The 16,288-nt window shown below is 38.1% G+C and overlaps 1 protein-coding gene across 1 annotated transcript; it reads right to left on the reverse strand.

Moving 5' to 3' along the window:
- Positions 1–2,835: 2,835 nt before the first annotated feature.
- On the reverse strand, positions 2,836–7,981 carry LOC122654367 (cell division control protein 48 homolog D-like). Its single transcript, XM_043848433.1, has 9 exons — positions 7,935–7,981; positions 7,612–7,777; positions 6,734–6,962; positions 4,931–5,697; positions 4,612–4,833; positions 4,438–4,509; positions 4,060–4,341; positions 3,584–3,943; positions 2,836–3,352 (listed from the first exon to the last, which is right to left on the reverse strand). The coding sequence occupies exons 1-9, from the start codon at positions 7,961–7,963 to the stop codon at positions 3,059–3,061; spliced, it is 2,421 nt and encodes an 806-aa protein (XP_043704368.1). The 5' UTR covers positions 7,964–7,981; the 3' UTR covers positions 2,836–3,058.
- Between the last annotated feature and the right edge of the window lie 8,307 nt (positions 7,982–16,288).

Below are 16,288 nucleotides of genomic sequence, written 5' to 3' on the forward strand. Positions count from 1 at the left end.
CAAGACCTAAACTAACCATGAATCTTTAATCTCCAATCAACTCTATTTGAGGTCATGTCATAAAGGACTTATTATACAAACCTTCTTAAAGAGCTCTATTTTCAAATAGCACTAATTAAATGAGGAACCCTTTGGTCTGTATCTCTGTACCACCTCAGAATCAATCAGAGAAGTGTTTGGGTTTGATATAGTAATCCAAGAAGCAAGTGAAGTATTTTGACTTGGGCAATGAATTAAAAGAGAAAATCTTAGGAAATAGAAAAATGGAACTAATGGAGAACACGAGCATCCACTCACCTGTGCAGGTGATAAAAAGCAACTTCGATTCACAGATTCACAACTATTTACAACCATTCTTACCAGTTGCCAGCCATGAACACACCACATCTACTCTCTCCTATCTTATGTTGGTCACGAGCCCATTTAAGACAACCCCCTTTCCCTCTTCACCCTTCAACAATATCTTCAATATCTCCCAAACCCTTATAAGACAACCCTCCTAGCTTCTTCTTCTTCTTCTTCTCTCTCTGAACAAACAGAAAGACCAAGAATGACTACTACTTACCACTACTCAATTCTGCTCCTCTTCCTCATCAACCTCTTACTGTTATCCCCTTATTCTGCTTTCGCGGCGAGGCCTTTGGCTTCAGAAAAAACACAGAATTACACAACCTTACAACCGAAACCAGATCGAGAGCAACATGTTTTCCAAGATGGAGAGATCAAGAACTGCTTACCGAAAGGATTCCGGCATTCTTCGGCTCCTAGTCGATATGTCAACTACCATATACTTGGTTCTTCGCCATGCGCTTCAGATGATGAACATTTTGAGAAACCATGATGATTAATGATGAATAACTATGGAGGTAATGTGGTGATTAATTTGATTATTGTGTTAATGGTTACTACTATGAGAAGGAATGGGAGATAATGGAGATTCAAGTCTTTCAATCTTGTTCATAGGGAAGGGATATATAAAATGTGTTAAAAGTTTGATTTATCAGCAGCAGATATATATACTTGATCAGTGTTGATCATGAATAAGACTCTTCCCATATTCTTTTAAGGCATAGTACTCTGCAATTACATTTTATTTTCATGTCATGTTTCCATCTTTTTCTTTTTCTTTTTCTTTGATTGTAATTCTTTGTTTAAATCAATGAAAAGTTACTATAATATCTACCAAAAGGGGGGGGGGGGAAAGAGACATTAAATTCATGAGTAAATTCACAAAACTCATCTAGGAAGAAGGATAAATGATGGTTGTGGTGTTCTTGATTTTTTACTTTTTAATTCCAAGTTTTGTTATTGTTTCCAAGCTCCAATGCAAGAAAGAACTGAAGAAAATTGTTTTCTAACTAGACTTGATGATGAACTAGTTGAAAACAAGGCTAAACTGACTGATCTCTCCTCTAGAACTGGGTTCAGGTAGAAATCCCTTAAATTTGGCAAAAAAGGGTCAAAATTTTGGCCATTAATTTGAAGATTTGAACCTCCCCTTGCCTTGCTCATTTATTGACTCACTGAACCGGCCAACTAACCGGAACCAGAGCCATTGGTGGTTGGCTGTTTGGTCCGTCATTAGGCATCATGATCACATGAGGGTACTCTGGAGACACCCATTATCCCATATAAGATAGGGTGTGATTTAGGGGATTGTGGGTATGGATTTGATAGACCTCGGGAGAGTTCAGGATATTAAATGGGAGTCACGGGAGGTATGAGAAAGGATCACTACAAAAAAATTCAAACAATTGCTTAGAGCTTTTCCTGGTGATAGTTATGGTGAGTGCTTTAGTAGTTCAGGGCTTTCTATAGTTCTATATTCAATTTAAAGTTTAAGCTCAGTTGGATTTTGAGATCAAATCGGCAAATCTTATCAAAATCTGGGTAAGTCAGCTGATGAGCATGTCAGGTCTTACTTTGTAGGGGCACATAGTACCTTCATGCACTTAAAGGAGATGTCAGGTCTTACTGTGTAGAGAGGCACTTGGTACCTTCATACACTCAAAGGAGCTTGCTTTCTCCTCCTTATGCTTTAAGGTTTTGGGTTGAATCCGAACTTAGTATCAGTGCCCATGATTCTTTCCCTCGCAAGCAACTTACCTCTAATGACCAGAACGAAAGAAAAAAAAGTGCATTTGAAATTTTCTACTTTAGTACTGTACCATAAGTCTCAGCTGATACGGATACAGATCAGCCGTATCGGAGTGATCGGACCATTTTACCCACCAAAAAACCAATTTTCAAACCATTTTACCCTCCAGCAATACTTAAACCACTGATTCATATTGGTATCAGCATACATTTCGGCCATACCTATACTTAAACCGGTGCCCCCGTATTGTCCAAAAAAAAAAAAACCGGGCAACAGTCGTGTGGTGCTGCTTGGTGGGCTAGGCTCTTCTGCCTCTGAGCTTTTCACTGCACTTAAAAAGGAGACTGAGGGTGAATTGGGTAAAAGTGGTTACTGAGACGGGCAGAGGGGATCCCTGCAAAAAACTTGGCAGCAACTAATAATCAAGAGAGAGTACCAGTGGCTCAAACATGAGTTGTGGTTAATAACTGAAAAATGTTACGCAGTAACAACACTTACCAGACATCCCATCTAAGCTTTTCTTTACTTCTAAATCATCCATCAATCAAACCAGCCATTCGAAGAATGAAAAATAAGCAGGATTGTGCTTTCTCACAGACCAGGCATTCATCCAATAGATTAGGCAAGGTTTTGAATCCCAAGCTCACTCTGCATCCCTCAAGGCCAATAGTATGCATGAATGCACCAAATAGACAATAATGTATGCAACTGAAAATTGAAACTATGTAATTTTTTTGGTGGATAATTCCCAATGTAATTGAAACTGATAAATAGGGAATATGATCCTCTGAAGAAAGAGGACATACTGTATTCCCCTCTAAGCTTCTTACGTCTAGTACCCACTGCCCAAAGGAATGGGCTTAATAACATAATACTGTAGCTTAACCCAATCAACCAGGGAAGTATTAGATACAAAGGTACAAATGACAGGATATAACAGAACATGAAACTAAAAGCAGATTAACCGTAGAGATCATCTTCCTCGGCCGCACCAGTTGATGCCGCAAATGGGTCAGCAGCTCCTGTAGCTGCAGATCCAGAATCTGCAAATCTGAACTCACTTCCAAACCCCCTTGACTGCTGCAATGTCTGTGCAAATGCCTGGTACTTCCGGATATCAGCATCGCTCACACTCCTGCGTGCATACTTCATTGCTTCCTCGAAGTGTGCAGGTGTGATCTCAGCTACTTCATCCTCAACATCCTCCTCCATTGCCTCGGGATTGTCACTTCTCCTTCGCTCCCTTTCAATGTCCTGCATCAACAGATTCCCATCATTAGTTTCTTTTCTTCCATATGAGCGCATGTTATATCTGCACGCATGCCAATGTGATGTGTTCATACAGCTAATTGAGAAACCCTAGACCAATCACAGTCTCGAAAGGGGAAGATGCTAAAGTTTAGGATATGAGCATAATCATAATTTATAAAATGTGATCATGAGATTACTCAAAAGAAAAGAGAGAATTGGGGTAAAGAAGATTACTTTCTCAATATTTTCTCGAATGGCATATTTGCAAGCACGTTGGCATATCTCTGTAATATCAGCCCCACTAAAGCCTTGAGTATATTTTGCAAGAGCCCTCAGGTCAACATCCTTTGAAACAGGTGATTTCCTCAGGTTGGCCTTAAAAATATTATAGCGGGAGTCCTCATCTGGCAGAGGAATGTAAATCAACTGATCAAGACGGCCTGGCCTCAGCAAAGCAGGGTCAATTATGTCAGGCCTGTTGGTGGCACCAATAATGAAAACCGTCTTCTTAGCATTCATGCCATCCATTTCAGTCAGGAGCTGGTTCAGGACCCTATCAGCTGCACCACCAGCATCTCCAACACTACTCCCTCTCTGCCATATGAAAAAAAGATTCAGTGAATAACATATGCAAGCAAAGCAGGTATTAATGGAAATAAACAGGCATGAAAGCAATAATGAGAGAGTGAAGGACAATATGTAAAACAAACCTGTGTAGCAATTGAATCAAGCTCATCAAAGAAAAGGACACAAGGTGCAGATTGACGGGCCTTGTCAAAGATTTCTCGCACGTTGGCCTCACTCTCCCCAAACCACATAGTGAGCAACTCAGGACCCTTAACACTAATGAAATTAGCCTGGCATTCATTCGCAATCGCCTTGGCTAATAAAGTTTTACCACAACCAGGAGGACCGTAGAAAAGAACTCCTTTTGAGGGTGACATACCAAACTTCTCGAACTTTTCAGGGTGCTCCACAGGATATTGAACAGTCTGCATAGCAAAAAAGTGTATAAAAGCTAAGCATCATTTACAACCAAAATAATAATAATAAAAAACCAGCTGAAATCCTGCATGCATAGCTTTTACCTCTTGAAGCTCCCTCTTGACATTTTCAAGCCCACCAATGTCATTCCAGCTGACATTAGGCACTTCAACAACCTGCACATCAACAGCTTAATGAGCAAAAACTAGCAATAAGAGAAAACAAGCATATCATTAAACACAAACACCCAGACCAAGGACTCTGGGAATTCCACTCACAGTCTCACGAAGGGCAGAGGGATTGCTTGTTCCAAGAGCAGTTTTGAAGTGTTCATTTGTGACAGCCATAGAGTTCAGTATCTCAGCATCAATGGATTCATCTTCTAAGTCGATGACATCCATCTTTTCTCTGATGCACTGAAGGGCAGCTTCAGTACAGAGAGCAGCAAGATCAGCGCCAACGTACCCATGAGTGTCTTTTGCTATTCTCTCCAAGTCAACCTGTGTATATAAACCACTGGAATTATTAGCAACTAATTTAAGACAATAACAGGAAAAAACAGTTCTGAAACACAGAATAGGTGAGGATTTGGTATACATCTTCAGCTAATTTCATGTTCTTTGTATGAATGCGAAGAACCTCAAGACGTCCAACTTCATCTGGAACACCAATATCAATTTCCCTATCAAACCTACCAAACCTTCTCAAAGCCGGGTCAATGCTGTTAGGCCGGTTTGTAGCCCCAATAACAATAATATGGGCACGAGATTTCAAACCATCCATCAGCGTCAGGAGCTGAGAAACAATACGCCTTTCAACTTCTCCATGTGTCTTCTCTCGCTTAGGTGCTATAGAATCAAGTTCATCAATGAAGATGATAGATGGTGCATTCTTCTCTGCTTCCTCAAATGCCTTCCTGAGATTGCTTTCACTCTCTCCAGCTAATTTAGACATAATTTCTGGACCATTAATACAGAAGAAGAAGGCACCAGTCTCATTGGCAACAGCCCTGGCTATCAAAGTCTTCCCAGAACCTGGAGGACCATACAACAAAATTCCTTTCGGGGGCTTCACACCAATAGATTTGAACAGCTGTGGATGTCTTAGAGGAAGTTCCACAAGTTCTCGTATCTGAGCCATCTGTTTCCTCACACCACCGACATCATCATAACCCACTTCATCCAACCTGTCTTCATCCTCCCTTCTAACTGGCTCCCCCTCACAAAATATCTCAGTGTCAGGAGCAACAACACAGTACTCGGATGGGTCAGTCTCAATGACCTTAAACTCAATGCTCCTCATTCCACCTCTAACAAGGAAGAGATCCCCTTTCCTAACAGGACGATATGCTTCCAAGAAATATGCTGCAAGATTTAAAAGCTCAACAATCAGAATAAGAATGCCCCCACCAAGAAGTAACCTGAATAAAAGATCTAATTAACAACTCTTAAGACAATTGGAACTTTCTTCTGAACCCAAAAGATGTCAAGGAAGACACTGGAGATAAGAAAAAGAATGAGAAAAGCCCATTCATTAACATGATATTCAATTACTAGCTAGGAATCAAATGATTTAATTCAACTAAAGCCTGACCCTTTTCTCCAAGCACTGCTGCTTGCTTATGTATCAAAATAATGGTTACATGTCATTGAATAAAAAAACTGATGATTGATCCCCAGGTTGACATTTAAAATCACAGGTTTGCCTAGGCCACTCTACTTTTGTTAGCAAACTTAAATGACCTAAAGACTAATCGAAATGAACTCATAGAGACATAATAAAAACCAGGTGAAACTTATCACTCTACAATGGTCAATTAGCCTTCAAATTGTCATGATCAAAATAATCAATTATTTGCTGCCATATTAGCATGTTATTGATTGTAAATCATACTAAATGTAATATCCCTAACCTTCAAACCTTGATTACCCTTTCAATCAGAGTGCAAAATAGGGTTTAGGTGATGACAAGATCATTATTCAACTGGAACTCTGAAGTCCAACTGAAGAACCTCAAAATATATAAGCAAAATAGAACCAGTCATACAACAACTTTCAACATAAAAAAACAGACACCTGTAAAACATATATTCAAATTTTCACATCATACATTCAATGCATATCCTTTTCTTTTCTTTTTTTTTTTTTTTTTTGGGGGGGGGAGGAGGGGTGATGAATAATTTAATGCATATCACTCACATAGAAATATCTATTTACAAACAGAAAGTAGTCCAGTATGATAAGATCATTTATGACAACGCTTGAAGTTAGACATAACTCTACTTCAGGATTTAAAAGATTCCATCCAAAAATGGAGGGGGGGGGGGGAATCCTGAAGTTACTTATTGACCAGAAGACACGGAATAAACAGGTTTGACAAGTAAACAGTTCAGGAACTCACGTTTCAAATAGGCATCAAATATATTCCCAGTGACGCCTTCAATTGTATCATCCACAGGCAGTATGTGGACACGCTTTCCATATTTGACATCTGGGCATTGGTGAACAGAAATAACATCACCAAGCCTAACCCTCAGATTTGATCTGACAACTTTATTCATCTTGATCTTCGGTTCATCACATGAATCATCAGCAAGGGCAATGCAGATAGTATCCCTCCTTTTCTTGCCCTGGAAAACCACAGCAAGTGTGGGGTGAACCAAAATTAGTAAACATAAAAAAAGTAATATTAAAATCATAGGCTCATACTTCCAACTAGTTCAGCAAGTGCAATTTCATTATCCTATACTTCAAGAACCCAACTACTCTGCAGCTAATCACTATAGAACGTAAGGTAACTCACTAAAATATTCTTAAAAACATAAAGATTAAGAACCTACAATGCCACTCTCGCAAATATAGAATCTTTCAAGGCCCTCGATACTTAGAATTCTACTTTCATCAATGTCACAATTGCAGAACCCTCGAGCAATGAAATTGTTGGGAATTGCAAAAAAGACAACCTCCTTCTAGGCCATTCGATCTTAAGGAACCAATAAAATTTAATAAGGAAAGCTAAAATAACTTCTCGCTCAAACTGACTTCGACTCTCCGACGTCCCGGATACCCATTTCAAATAAGACTAGTCCAATCTCTATTTAAAAACCCTAGTTTGAAAAGCCCTAATACAAAAAACCAATTCTTTTCAAAGAAACTTAACTATCATCGATCCCTACAAACAGAAAAAACATCTCAATCTGAAACCGTAAAAGACAACAAAGATAGAAATATGAGCCGTTCAAGAAAAAATCAAAGAATTAAAAGGAAACCTAAAGTTACCTTAATCAAGATGGTATCACCACGGAAAAGCTGCAGCTTCTCCATCGTTTCTGGATTCAATGTTACCACCGAATTGTCGTCATTGATCGCCTCGTCGACGACAAGACGATTGGCAGCTTTCTTCCGTTCAAGAATTGCAGTACTGAAATCCCTCTTCGTTCCCTTCCTGAATTAGATAAAACCCACCATAACAATCCCAAAAAATTCAACAAATCGCAACAACCCCTACTACCCAAATTGCTACTGGATAAATAAAACAATGCGAAGAAAAGAAGCAACAACCCCATAACGAAAACAGCTTAGATCATACAGAAGGGACTTACGAGTCAGACGATTCAGCTCGGTTAGTCATCTTCGGAAAGATTTCCGATAACAATAATTGAGCAGGAGACAGAAGGAGATGGAACAATCGCTTGGTATTAGTAGTAGAGGAAATCGATGAACAGAGAATAGGAAAGGATGGTGTGGGGAATGAGGAGACTAGAGCAAAGGTATTTATAGTATCCGAAATTATTTCTTGTGTTAGAAGTAAGAGATTTTCTTCTCCTTTTCCTTTTCCTTTTCCTTTTTCTTTTTCATTTTTTTTTATTTTATATTCTTTTTTATTGATTTTTAATAGTTTATTATTTTTTATTAAAAAAAAATATATAAAATAATCGAAACCAAATCAAATCGTTTAAACCAAAACCATGAAACCATTTACCAAATGGTTCGTTTATGATTTCAAAATCAAGACCGTTTAATTAAATGGTTTAAATTGATTGAATTGTTGAACCAAATAAACCATTTAACACTCTTAAATGTATATCAATATGCCAAAAGCAAACAGAGACGTTTATCAAAACTGAACCGTTTAAAATCGAAACTGTGAAATCATTTAATAAATAGTTCAATTATGTTTCAAAATCGAGACCGTTTAATTAAGCGATTTAAACTAAATTGGACCATTTAACACCCAAAGGCTTTGTAATATCCCTCTCCCCATAGGATTGTTTGAGGAATTACCCAAAAAAAAAAAAAAAAGATAAAGGCTATAAAATAGTTTATTTGAGGATTTGGAATCTTTTCTCTTTTTCTTAATTTAATTTTTTTGCTTTTCTTAACCAAAAAAATAAAAACTCCACCTGTTGTTAGCAAACATATCTAAATTTAGAAATGTTTTTTACCTTTTTGTAACTTTAATTCAACATTGTTTCTTAGAATTTATAGATTCGAGAAGTGAGAGTGAATTTAAGAATTAATGCACTTTTCTTCACTTGCCATTCTTTACTTGGTAGAGATTCATTACTCTCTATCTCTCTCTCTCTCTCTATCTAGAAAGTAATAGAAACTTACTCTACTTTTTTCTTGAGTGTCAAAATCAATAATTACTTTGCTTGGCCTTCTTCACTTGGTAGATATTCATAATTCCTTTTTATGTGTTCTCTGCATCACTTCCCCTCAGCTCTAGCCACGTATGATGTCTTTATGGAACAAAGTAACACAACATTAATATACTTTGCTCAATCTTTTAGGGAGAGGATTCTCTCAAATGGCATAAGAGAACACACCAATGAAGAACACGCCTATGTATGGATTCATACATAGGGGTCGGAGAAGTAATTTCTTGAGAGAGGAGAGATTATGGATATTATTGGCTCTAAGAGTCTTTTCCCAATATTTTTTGTCAATACTTTGCTCATTGTTAGTTGAAAGAATTTTACAGTACAATAATCTAGTGCACATGTACACTAACTATGCAACACGCAATTCAAACATACTATTAAACATATCTCACCCATGACTTGTCCTTTTGTGGTGGACGAAAGATATTTTTTGTGCAATTTTAGATTGATATATAGAAAGATAGTCAATGTTTCATCATATAAAGGCAAAAGAATTTAAGGTTCCATTTGGTTGTAAGAATAAAAAAGAGAAGGGAAATGGAATCTTGTGTAGTCATTATCTCATATGATGGTATAATTAACTTCAAATATACCAAATTTAGTTTTAAATTTTCTTTTATTTTACTATCAAAATCCTTTGATTTGAAAAATAAAATAAATTTTACATATGATAAAAAAATATATTTACCAAATATGATAAGAATTATAAGTTGGTTATCGAATCATATGATTACAAAACTTTTTTGCTTTTTTTTTTATCAAAAGTGATTTCACTACCCTTTAATTCGTTTATTTCTTACCAACAAAAAGTTCCTTAACTTGCAATCATATTCAATGGAACTAAAGCGAAATTTTAACAATCATATTTGATATATTTTGGAGATAGTTACACCAGCATGTGAGATAATGATTACAAAAACTTTCAATTTTATAATGATTTGATTTCACTTCCCTTCCATTTATTTCTCTTGCAATCTGAGGGAGCCTTTATTCTTTGATAGTAAAGTAAAATAAATTTTATATAAAAAGTATATCTACCAAATGTGGTAAGAGTTTTATGTATATTATATAATCTTGATTTCAAAATGTTCCATTCTCTATGTTCCATTCTCTTCTCAAAAGTAATTTCACTTTCTTTTATGTCACTTTGCTTGCAACCAAACGGAACCTCAGACTATTTTTGTTATGTGGAAGTGTTTAATGGGAACTTAACTTTATAAAAATATTGTCCACGTGTGTTAGCTAGGTTGGTAGAGATTGTCACACCTTAAAGGTGATTTTGATGAAACGCCAACAATTTTTTATGGTTTCCCATGCTTTGGAGGTTTGTTCTACTTAGACATCGATTCCAACTAGATAGAATAGAAAAATATATTTGGACTATATAAACTAAAACCATTGAAAGTTAACCACAACAATGATAGGAATTCTTGCCAGTTCAAGAAGAAACAATGCTAGCATAAAACTAAAGAAACACAACCATTGATGTAGGTCTTGGTCTTTTAGAGTAGTTATTTTTTACAAAGGGATTTCTTAATTGTAGTTTTATCTGTTCACTCTACATTGATAATATTTTAATGAGAAATTCATGCCATCACTATTCTCACATCTAATATGGATTTCATCTTAATGCTTATTGTAAGTACCGCGGTCCTCCGGGACGAAGGTTTCCTCAGCCCTTCTTGCTAGTGTATTGGTGACATAGGGTTTTGGGAGACACATGTGTGTGTGTATGGATGTGGATAACATTGTCAATATATGATAAATAGGGGATTGGGATCATGCATTAAAATATGTTAACCTAATGAGAAGTCGCCACCTAGGGTTAGGGCCTAAGAACCCATTCATGAAGTGTAGCCCTACAGGTGGTAAATTGTGTAGCCCTACCATAATGGTGGTGAGCGGGAGTTGGACTACGTGACTCCATATGGTCCAACCAAAGGTTCGGGTAAGGGTCGAAGGACATACAGTTTATAGTGTAAACTACAGGTCTCTATATGGTCACAAGGTTCGGTAAAGGGTAGCACCCACGCGCCGCCGGTCTCTGTAATGCTACGGGCGAATGTTGTTTCTCTTATTACGGGATGGGGATATTATGACCTACATTCGTGCTATGAATTAAACTAAAGTACAATAAACTACATTATATATGTGAAAAGTGCGACTAAAGCGGTAAAATATGAAAGGACTACATTGGATCGACAAAAATGCAATAATTATACTTGTATAGTTGTATGCCCTGGCTCGGGGAGATGGACGGATGGACCGACGCCTGCTTCTTTCTTGGCGGAGTAACTGCTCTTTCGAGTGATTTGGAAAAGAGTAAATGCATGAATAATGTCTCAGAATAAGGGAGTTTCGATGGTTATCCGTGCACAGACGGGATACCAAAGCTAAGGAGCCAAAGCGCTCTATACTCAGAGGGACAATCGAAGGATCTGTCCACCCCAGGGAAACCTCACATACTCACACACTCATGAGAGAAGGAGGAGAAATGAGGGTAAAAAGGGAGAAAAGATGCTAGGACTCACTTGGGGAGGGTCTCTCTACCCAAAATTCCTTGGGAAATGTGGGAGGGGACCCTCCTATTTATAAGGAGGGACCTTTTCTCTCTCCTGGCCGAAAAAGTCCTCCACGGCGCCGTGGGTGACATTAGCAGGCTGATGTCACACCCCCTCATGGTGCCGTGGAAATCTGGTACACCTCCCCACAGTGTCGTGGGCGCGCAGTGCCATTTTTCCTTGTTTTTTGGCCTAAAATGGGCCATTTTGTGCTCAGCATGGTTCTTGGTCTTATGGGCCAGGTATCTTTGGGTCTGAAAAGAGTGGGGGGTGCGTCGTCCATCGTCCATGTCCCATTGTCATCATCGCCAATTAGGGGGTGACAAAAATCGGCGTCTACACTTATTGATAAAGAAATGTAGAGAATGAGGTTTGATTTAGGATCATTCAGGTTATGCTAGTTCGTATAATATCTTCACTTAAGTTATGCTAATATTTAGTCTATGCAGTGGCAATATAAAATACAAACTAAAGAGGAAATATGAAACACTGACTCATAAATCAATGATCATTCACTATTCACCAAAACAAACGATAAATGATCAACCCAATTAATCAATTTTTTTTTGGGTGAAAACCTAATTAATACAATTTAAGGTTTAATTATATTCATTTTTCCAATTTTATCTCAATAAAAAATAATGAGACGAGATGTGTTATAATTTTTTTTTTTTAAGATGCACCATAAGGTTATACAATAATATGTGAGTGGGAAAAAAAATTGAAGAAAGAAAACCCAAAATGAAGCCCGCCAAGGTGACCAAGGTGAGGGTCAAGTTGTAAAAGACCATACAAGTGTCCACCTTCCTTGCCCATTCTAAAGTGCCTTGGTTATAGGTGAGGCATCAAACTCCTCCCCAGGGAGCCCAACGCCTAGTGCCCAGAGGGCATCAAACGGCTGGGTTGGGACAAACACATCCTGATGGTTGACTAGCGTGCATCGGGATGTGTGCGGCACAGCCCAACCGTTGGATGCACTCCCTGGACGTTGGGCTCCCTGGAGAGAATCCGGATCCATAGGTGAGGCCATGACAGCTATGATTCGATTTTTGTTTTTCACATTATATATATGGGATAAGGCTCTCTAAGCCTAAGGCACGCACTACGCCTCCTCACATTAATTATTATATTATTTTTGGGCAAGTGAACGCTAATCGATCGTATAGCCCCTTCAACAACACGGTAGCCAATTAAAGTGCACACAAAGGCATTGGTTTGAATGTGATTTTCCATTTCAATTAAGTTGAACGGTTTTTTCGTGCACAAAGGCATTGTTATGTGTTTAGGTGTAGGAACCACACTAACCACATGACTGGTTAGCGTTATTTTTTCCCATTATGTTTTTAAGAAAGAGAAACAATAATTAATATAATCAATGTGAGGGTCTAGAGACCATGCTTGCTCAGAAAACCTTCTCCCTATATGTATACTGAAATAATGGATTTTTTTATCAATTCTTTGGTTTCTAACTAATTTTTTTTTTTTCAGATTTAGTTTCTACAAATTTCATAATATCCAAAACCTAATCATAAGGATTTGATTCGGTTCAAGCTGACCTAGTCATTGTCATCTAATCCAACTAATTCGGGCTACGAAATTTGACATCCGTAATTCCTCCCTTGGAATGAAGCCCATAAGACTGTGTTAGAAATTCCTTGGATTTTGTGAAATCTGAATCCATCTCCATACATTGATCTAGAACCCGATTGAATAAAAAGAACGAAAAAATAATGTGTACCTTGTACCCGCATATGTTAGAGAAGAATAATTCCCTTTGTGTCGCCATCCTTCGCCGATGAAACTTTGATCAAGATCTTCTCCAGTCTCCTTGTCTCACACACCCCTCACATTCTTGGTGGGAAAAACAGAGAATGCGATTAAGTGACTGCAGGGACCCTAATCATGTATTTATAATAAATACAAATCCTAATCCAATCCACCTCCACAATGGAAAAAGACTAGTATACCCCCATTAACCTTAAAGTAGTCCCAAACCGGGTTTATGCCCATGGACCCACACCAATAGAATAGGGTATAATTAATTAAGTCCAATATGATATTAGAAATATCTTATAATCTCTCACTTGGGGCAACATTAATTATATGCTCCTCCCTACTGGCTTGGCCAGTGAGTCACATTGTAAATTACCACTTTAAAACCTTAAAACAGCCAACAAATTGACTCATGCCAAACAACAGCAGAAGATACACCTTAATATATGGCATACAACTTTCTGTCAATCACAAACACAAGTCTACTTGAAAATCAGAATCACAATGAAAAATTAACCATGACAACCAACCTGTGATCACATATTCCTTGTTGTCATGCCCTTATGGGTCCTCCTTTACTTTGATATTAACTACCACCCCTTGGGCAAACCTCCACACAACCGGTTAATACCTAACCTTGGCTTACCGCCTAACTTTGGCTAAATACCGCCTTTGGTTATTACCACCATCAAACATTGGCATTACTACCTTGAAACATTCACATATCAATAAACATATGCATACAACTGCTAAACCAAGCAAACCATGCATACTCATAAATATCCATGCTCAACAAACCAAGTATGCAACATAACAGTTATGCATAATAAACAAGCTCTCACTAATTAATCAAAATAAGCAATAAGCTCCCACTGATTAACTAAAACATGCAATAAACCACCAAGTATATTGTACCAAATTTTTGAAACAACTGTCTGAATTTCTGTATGGCCCAGTACCACCAAACCTTTAGCTTCATCATGAGTGTCTTTTGAACACAAATACCTTTTCTCTGTTCCCATTTTCCTATCCTGATCTTATCTCCTAGAGTGTTTCTAAACATATCAAGTTTGGACAGTAACCCTAAATTCTCTTCTAGGTCCATAATTTATTTTTCCTTATAGTTATTCCAATGCGAGTAAGAATAGTAAAAAACATTTCCGAATTTGACATCATACATGGAAGAAGCAATCAACAAGATATTAGACACGAGTAAACAATCATGTCAATTATTACATAATCAGTGCATTTACCAATATAATACCGAATAAGAGTTATAATCGTTACGGCATCCCTATCATTTGGGCTAGGAATGCAGTGGTTCTCTTATTCATCCATATTTATTGCGAAAGGAACAACTCCCAGAAGTTCCATCAGCCTTGAACAGAAGGAATCCCGAGATTACTGTCCTTTCCAACAGGTGTTTCCTTAACTTAGGTGACATCACTTAGGTTACTGTTTTAAAATTTTTTTTTATATATTTTAGTTGAATAATCTTTCCTTATTAAGGGAAGGGAGAAGGATAGGCACACTGCTTGTGGGTAGTAAGCTAGCAGGTGGCACCAATAGGGGAATGGGATGGGGTATCATACAGGAGGGGCAGGGGTCATTTCAGAGGAGGGAAGAGAGAGGTAGACATAGTGGGCACTAGCTTATGATACACCGACAATGTGTCTATCCTTTTCCATTGAAGAAATTATAATAAGGGAGTTTAGCTACATCACAATCGCTTCCATTTTTTCTTTTCTTTTCCATAATCCCTATGATTGTTGTCACATAACAACTCAAGGGCTCTAATTTTTTGTAGATATGTTGTCTCCACTATCATCTACCCATGGTTAAACTTCTAGCTCAATTGAATTAACTGTGTGTTATTACAAATATTTAAAATGAGTTTAGAGAGTCAAAGAAGTGGAAAAACTGCACTCAACAAGGATGATTGAGAATTCAAAGGATAAAACATATGCAAAGTAGACCATATGACTAGGGATGCAACCAGATCGGTTGGGTCAGGTTTTCTAAAACCCCAACTCAAACCTAGGTCCCCTAACTCAGTATAGGCCCAAAATAGATCGAGTTTGGCTTAGGATATCTCAGCCTAGGTCTAGCTCTATCTAACTAAGCCCAACCCGATCCTGATTGACCCTGGTGGGCCGAGGTGGACCGGTTTAGGCCTCGATTGACCCAAGTAGTCCCTATATAGAATTATTTATTACATATTTAGGATAATGTTCTCTGTAGGGGAACAACCCTCCGCCAACCCCCTCTCTCTATCTGTCTCCTTCCCATATGAATGATCCATATGGCCGGGAAGAGGAGGTAGACAGAGAGAGGGGGTGTTGGCAAAGGGTGCACTCCCCCGTAAAAAATACCCTACTATATATTTTATGGGAAAAAGAAACAGACACCGCCAGTAGGGGTGTAAGTTTGGCCCTATCAACCCTGGCCTGCCCTGAGCCTGAGCATACGCTGCCAGTAGGGTTAGGCTTGAAAATTTTAGGCCTAGGGTCAAAGTCAGGATCAGGGTCAGGCTGGGCTAGGGTTGAGACCTCGGGCTGAGGCCAGCCCGACACAGCTTTGTGTTATGATTTAGAAATTTAATGTCTAATTATATATTCATTTAACTTTTAAGTTTCTAAATTCTAACCCAAAAAGAGCAAGTCCATTAATAAAAAACGGGATTCTAGGAAACCTAACTTGTTTATCTCGTGTTTCCCATTCTTCGTTCCCCAATATCCCTTTATCTCTTCTCATTATGAAACCCTAAGAAAGTAGTACCGTCGTTCTCTCGATCTCCCTCTCTCCCTTTTCATTATGAAACCCCAAGTGGCTAAAGTAGCATTGTTTTTCTCTCAACCTCCCTCTCTCCATTCTCATTACGAAACATTGAGTAGCTATAGCAGCACCGCAGCAGGGAAGAAAACCTAAATGGTTAACAATAAGATGTTCTCTCGATAT

This window comes from Telopea speciosissima, chromosome 3 (genome assembly GCF_018873765.1).
Source record: "Telopea speciosissima isolate NSW1024214 ecotype Mountain lineage chromosome 3, Tspe_v1, whole genome shotgun sequence".
Lineage (NCBI taxonomy): Eukaryota > Viridiplantae > Streptophyta > Magnoliopsida > Proteales > Proteaceae > Telopea > Telopea speciosissima.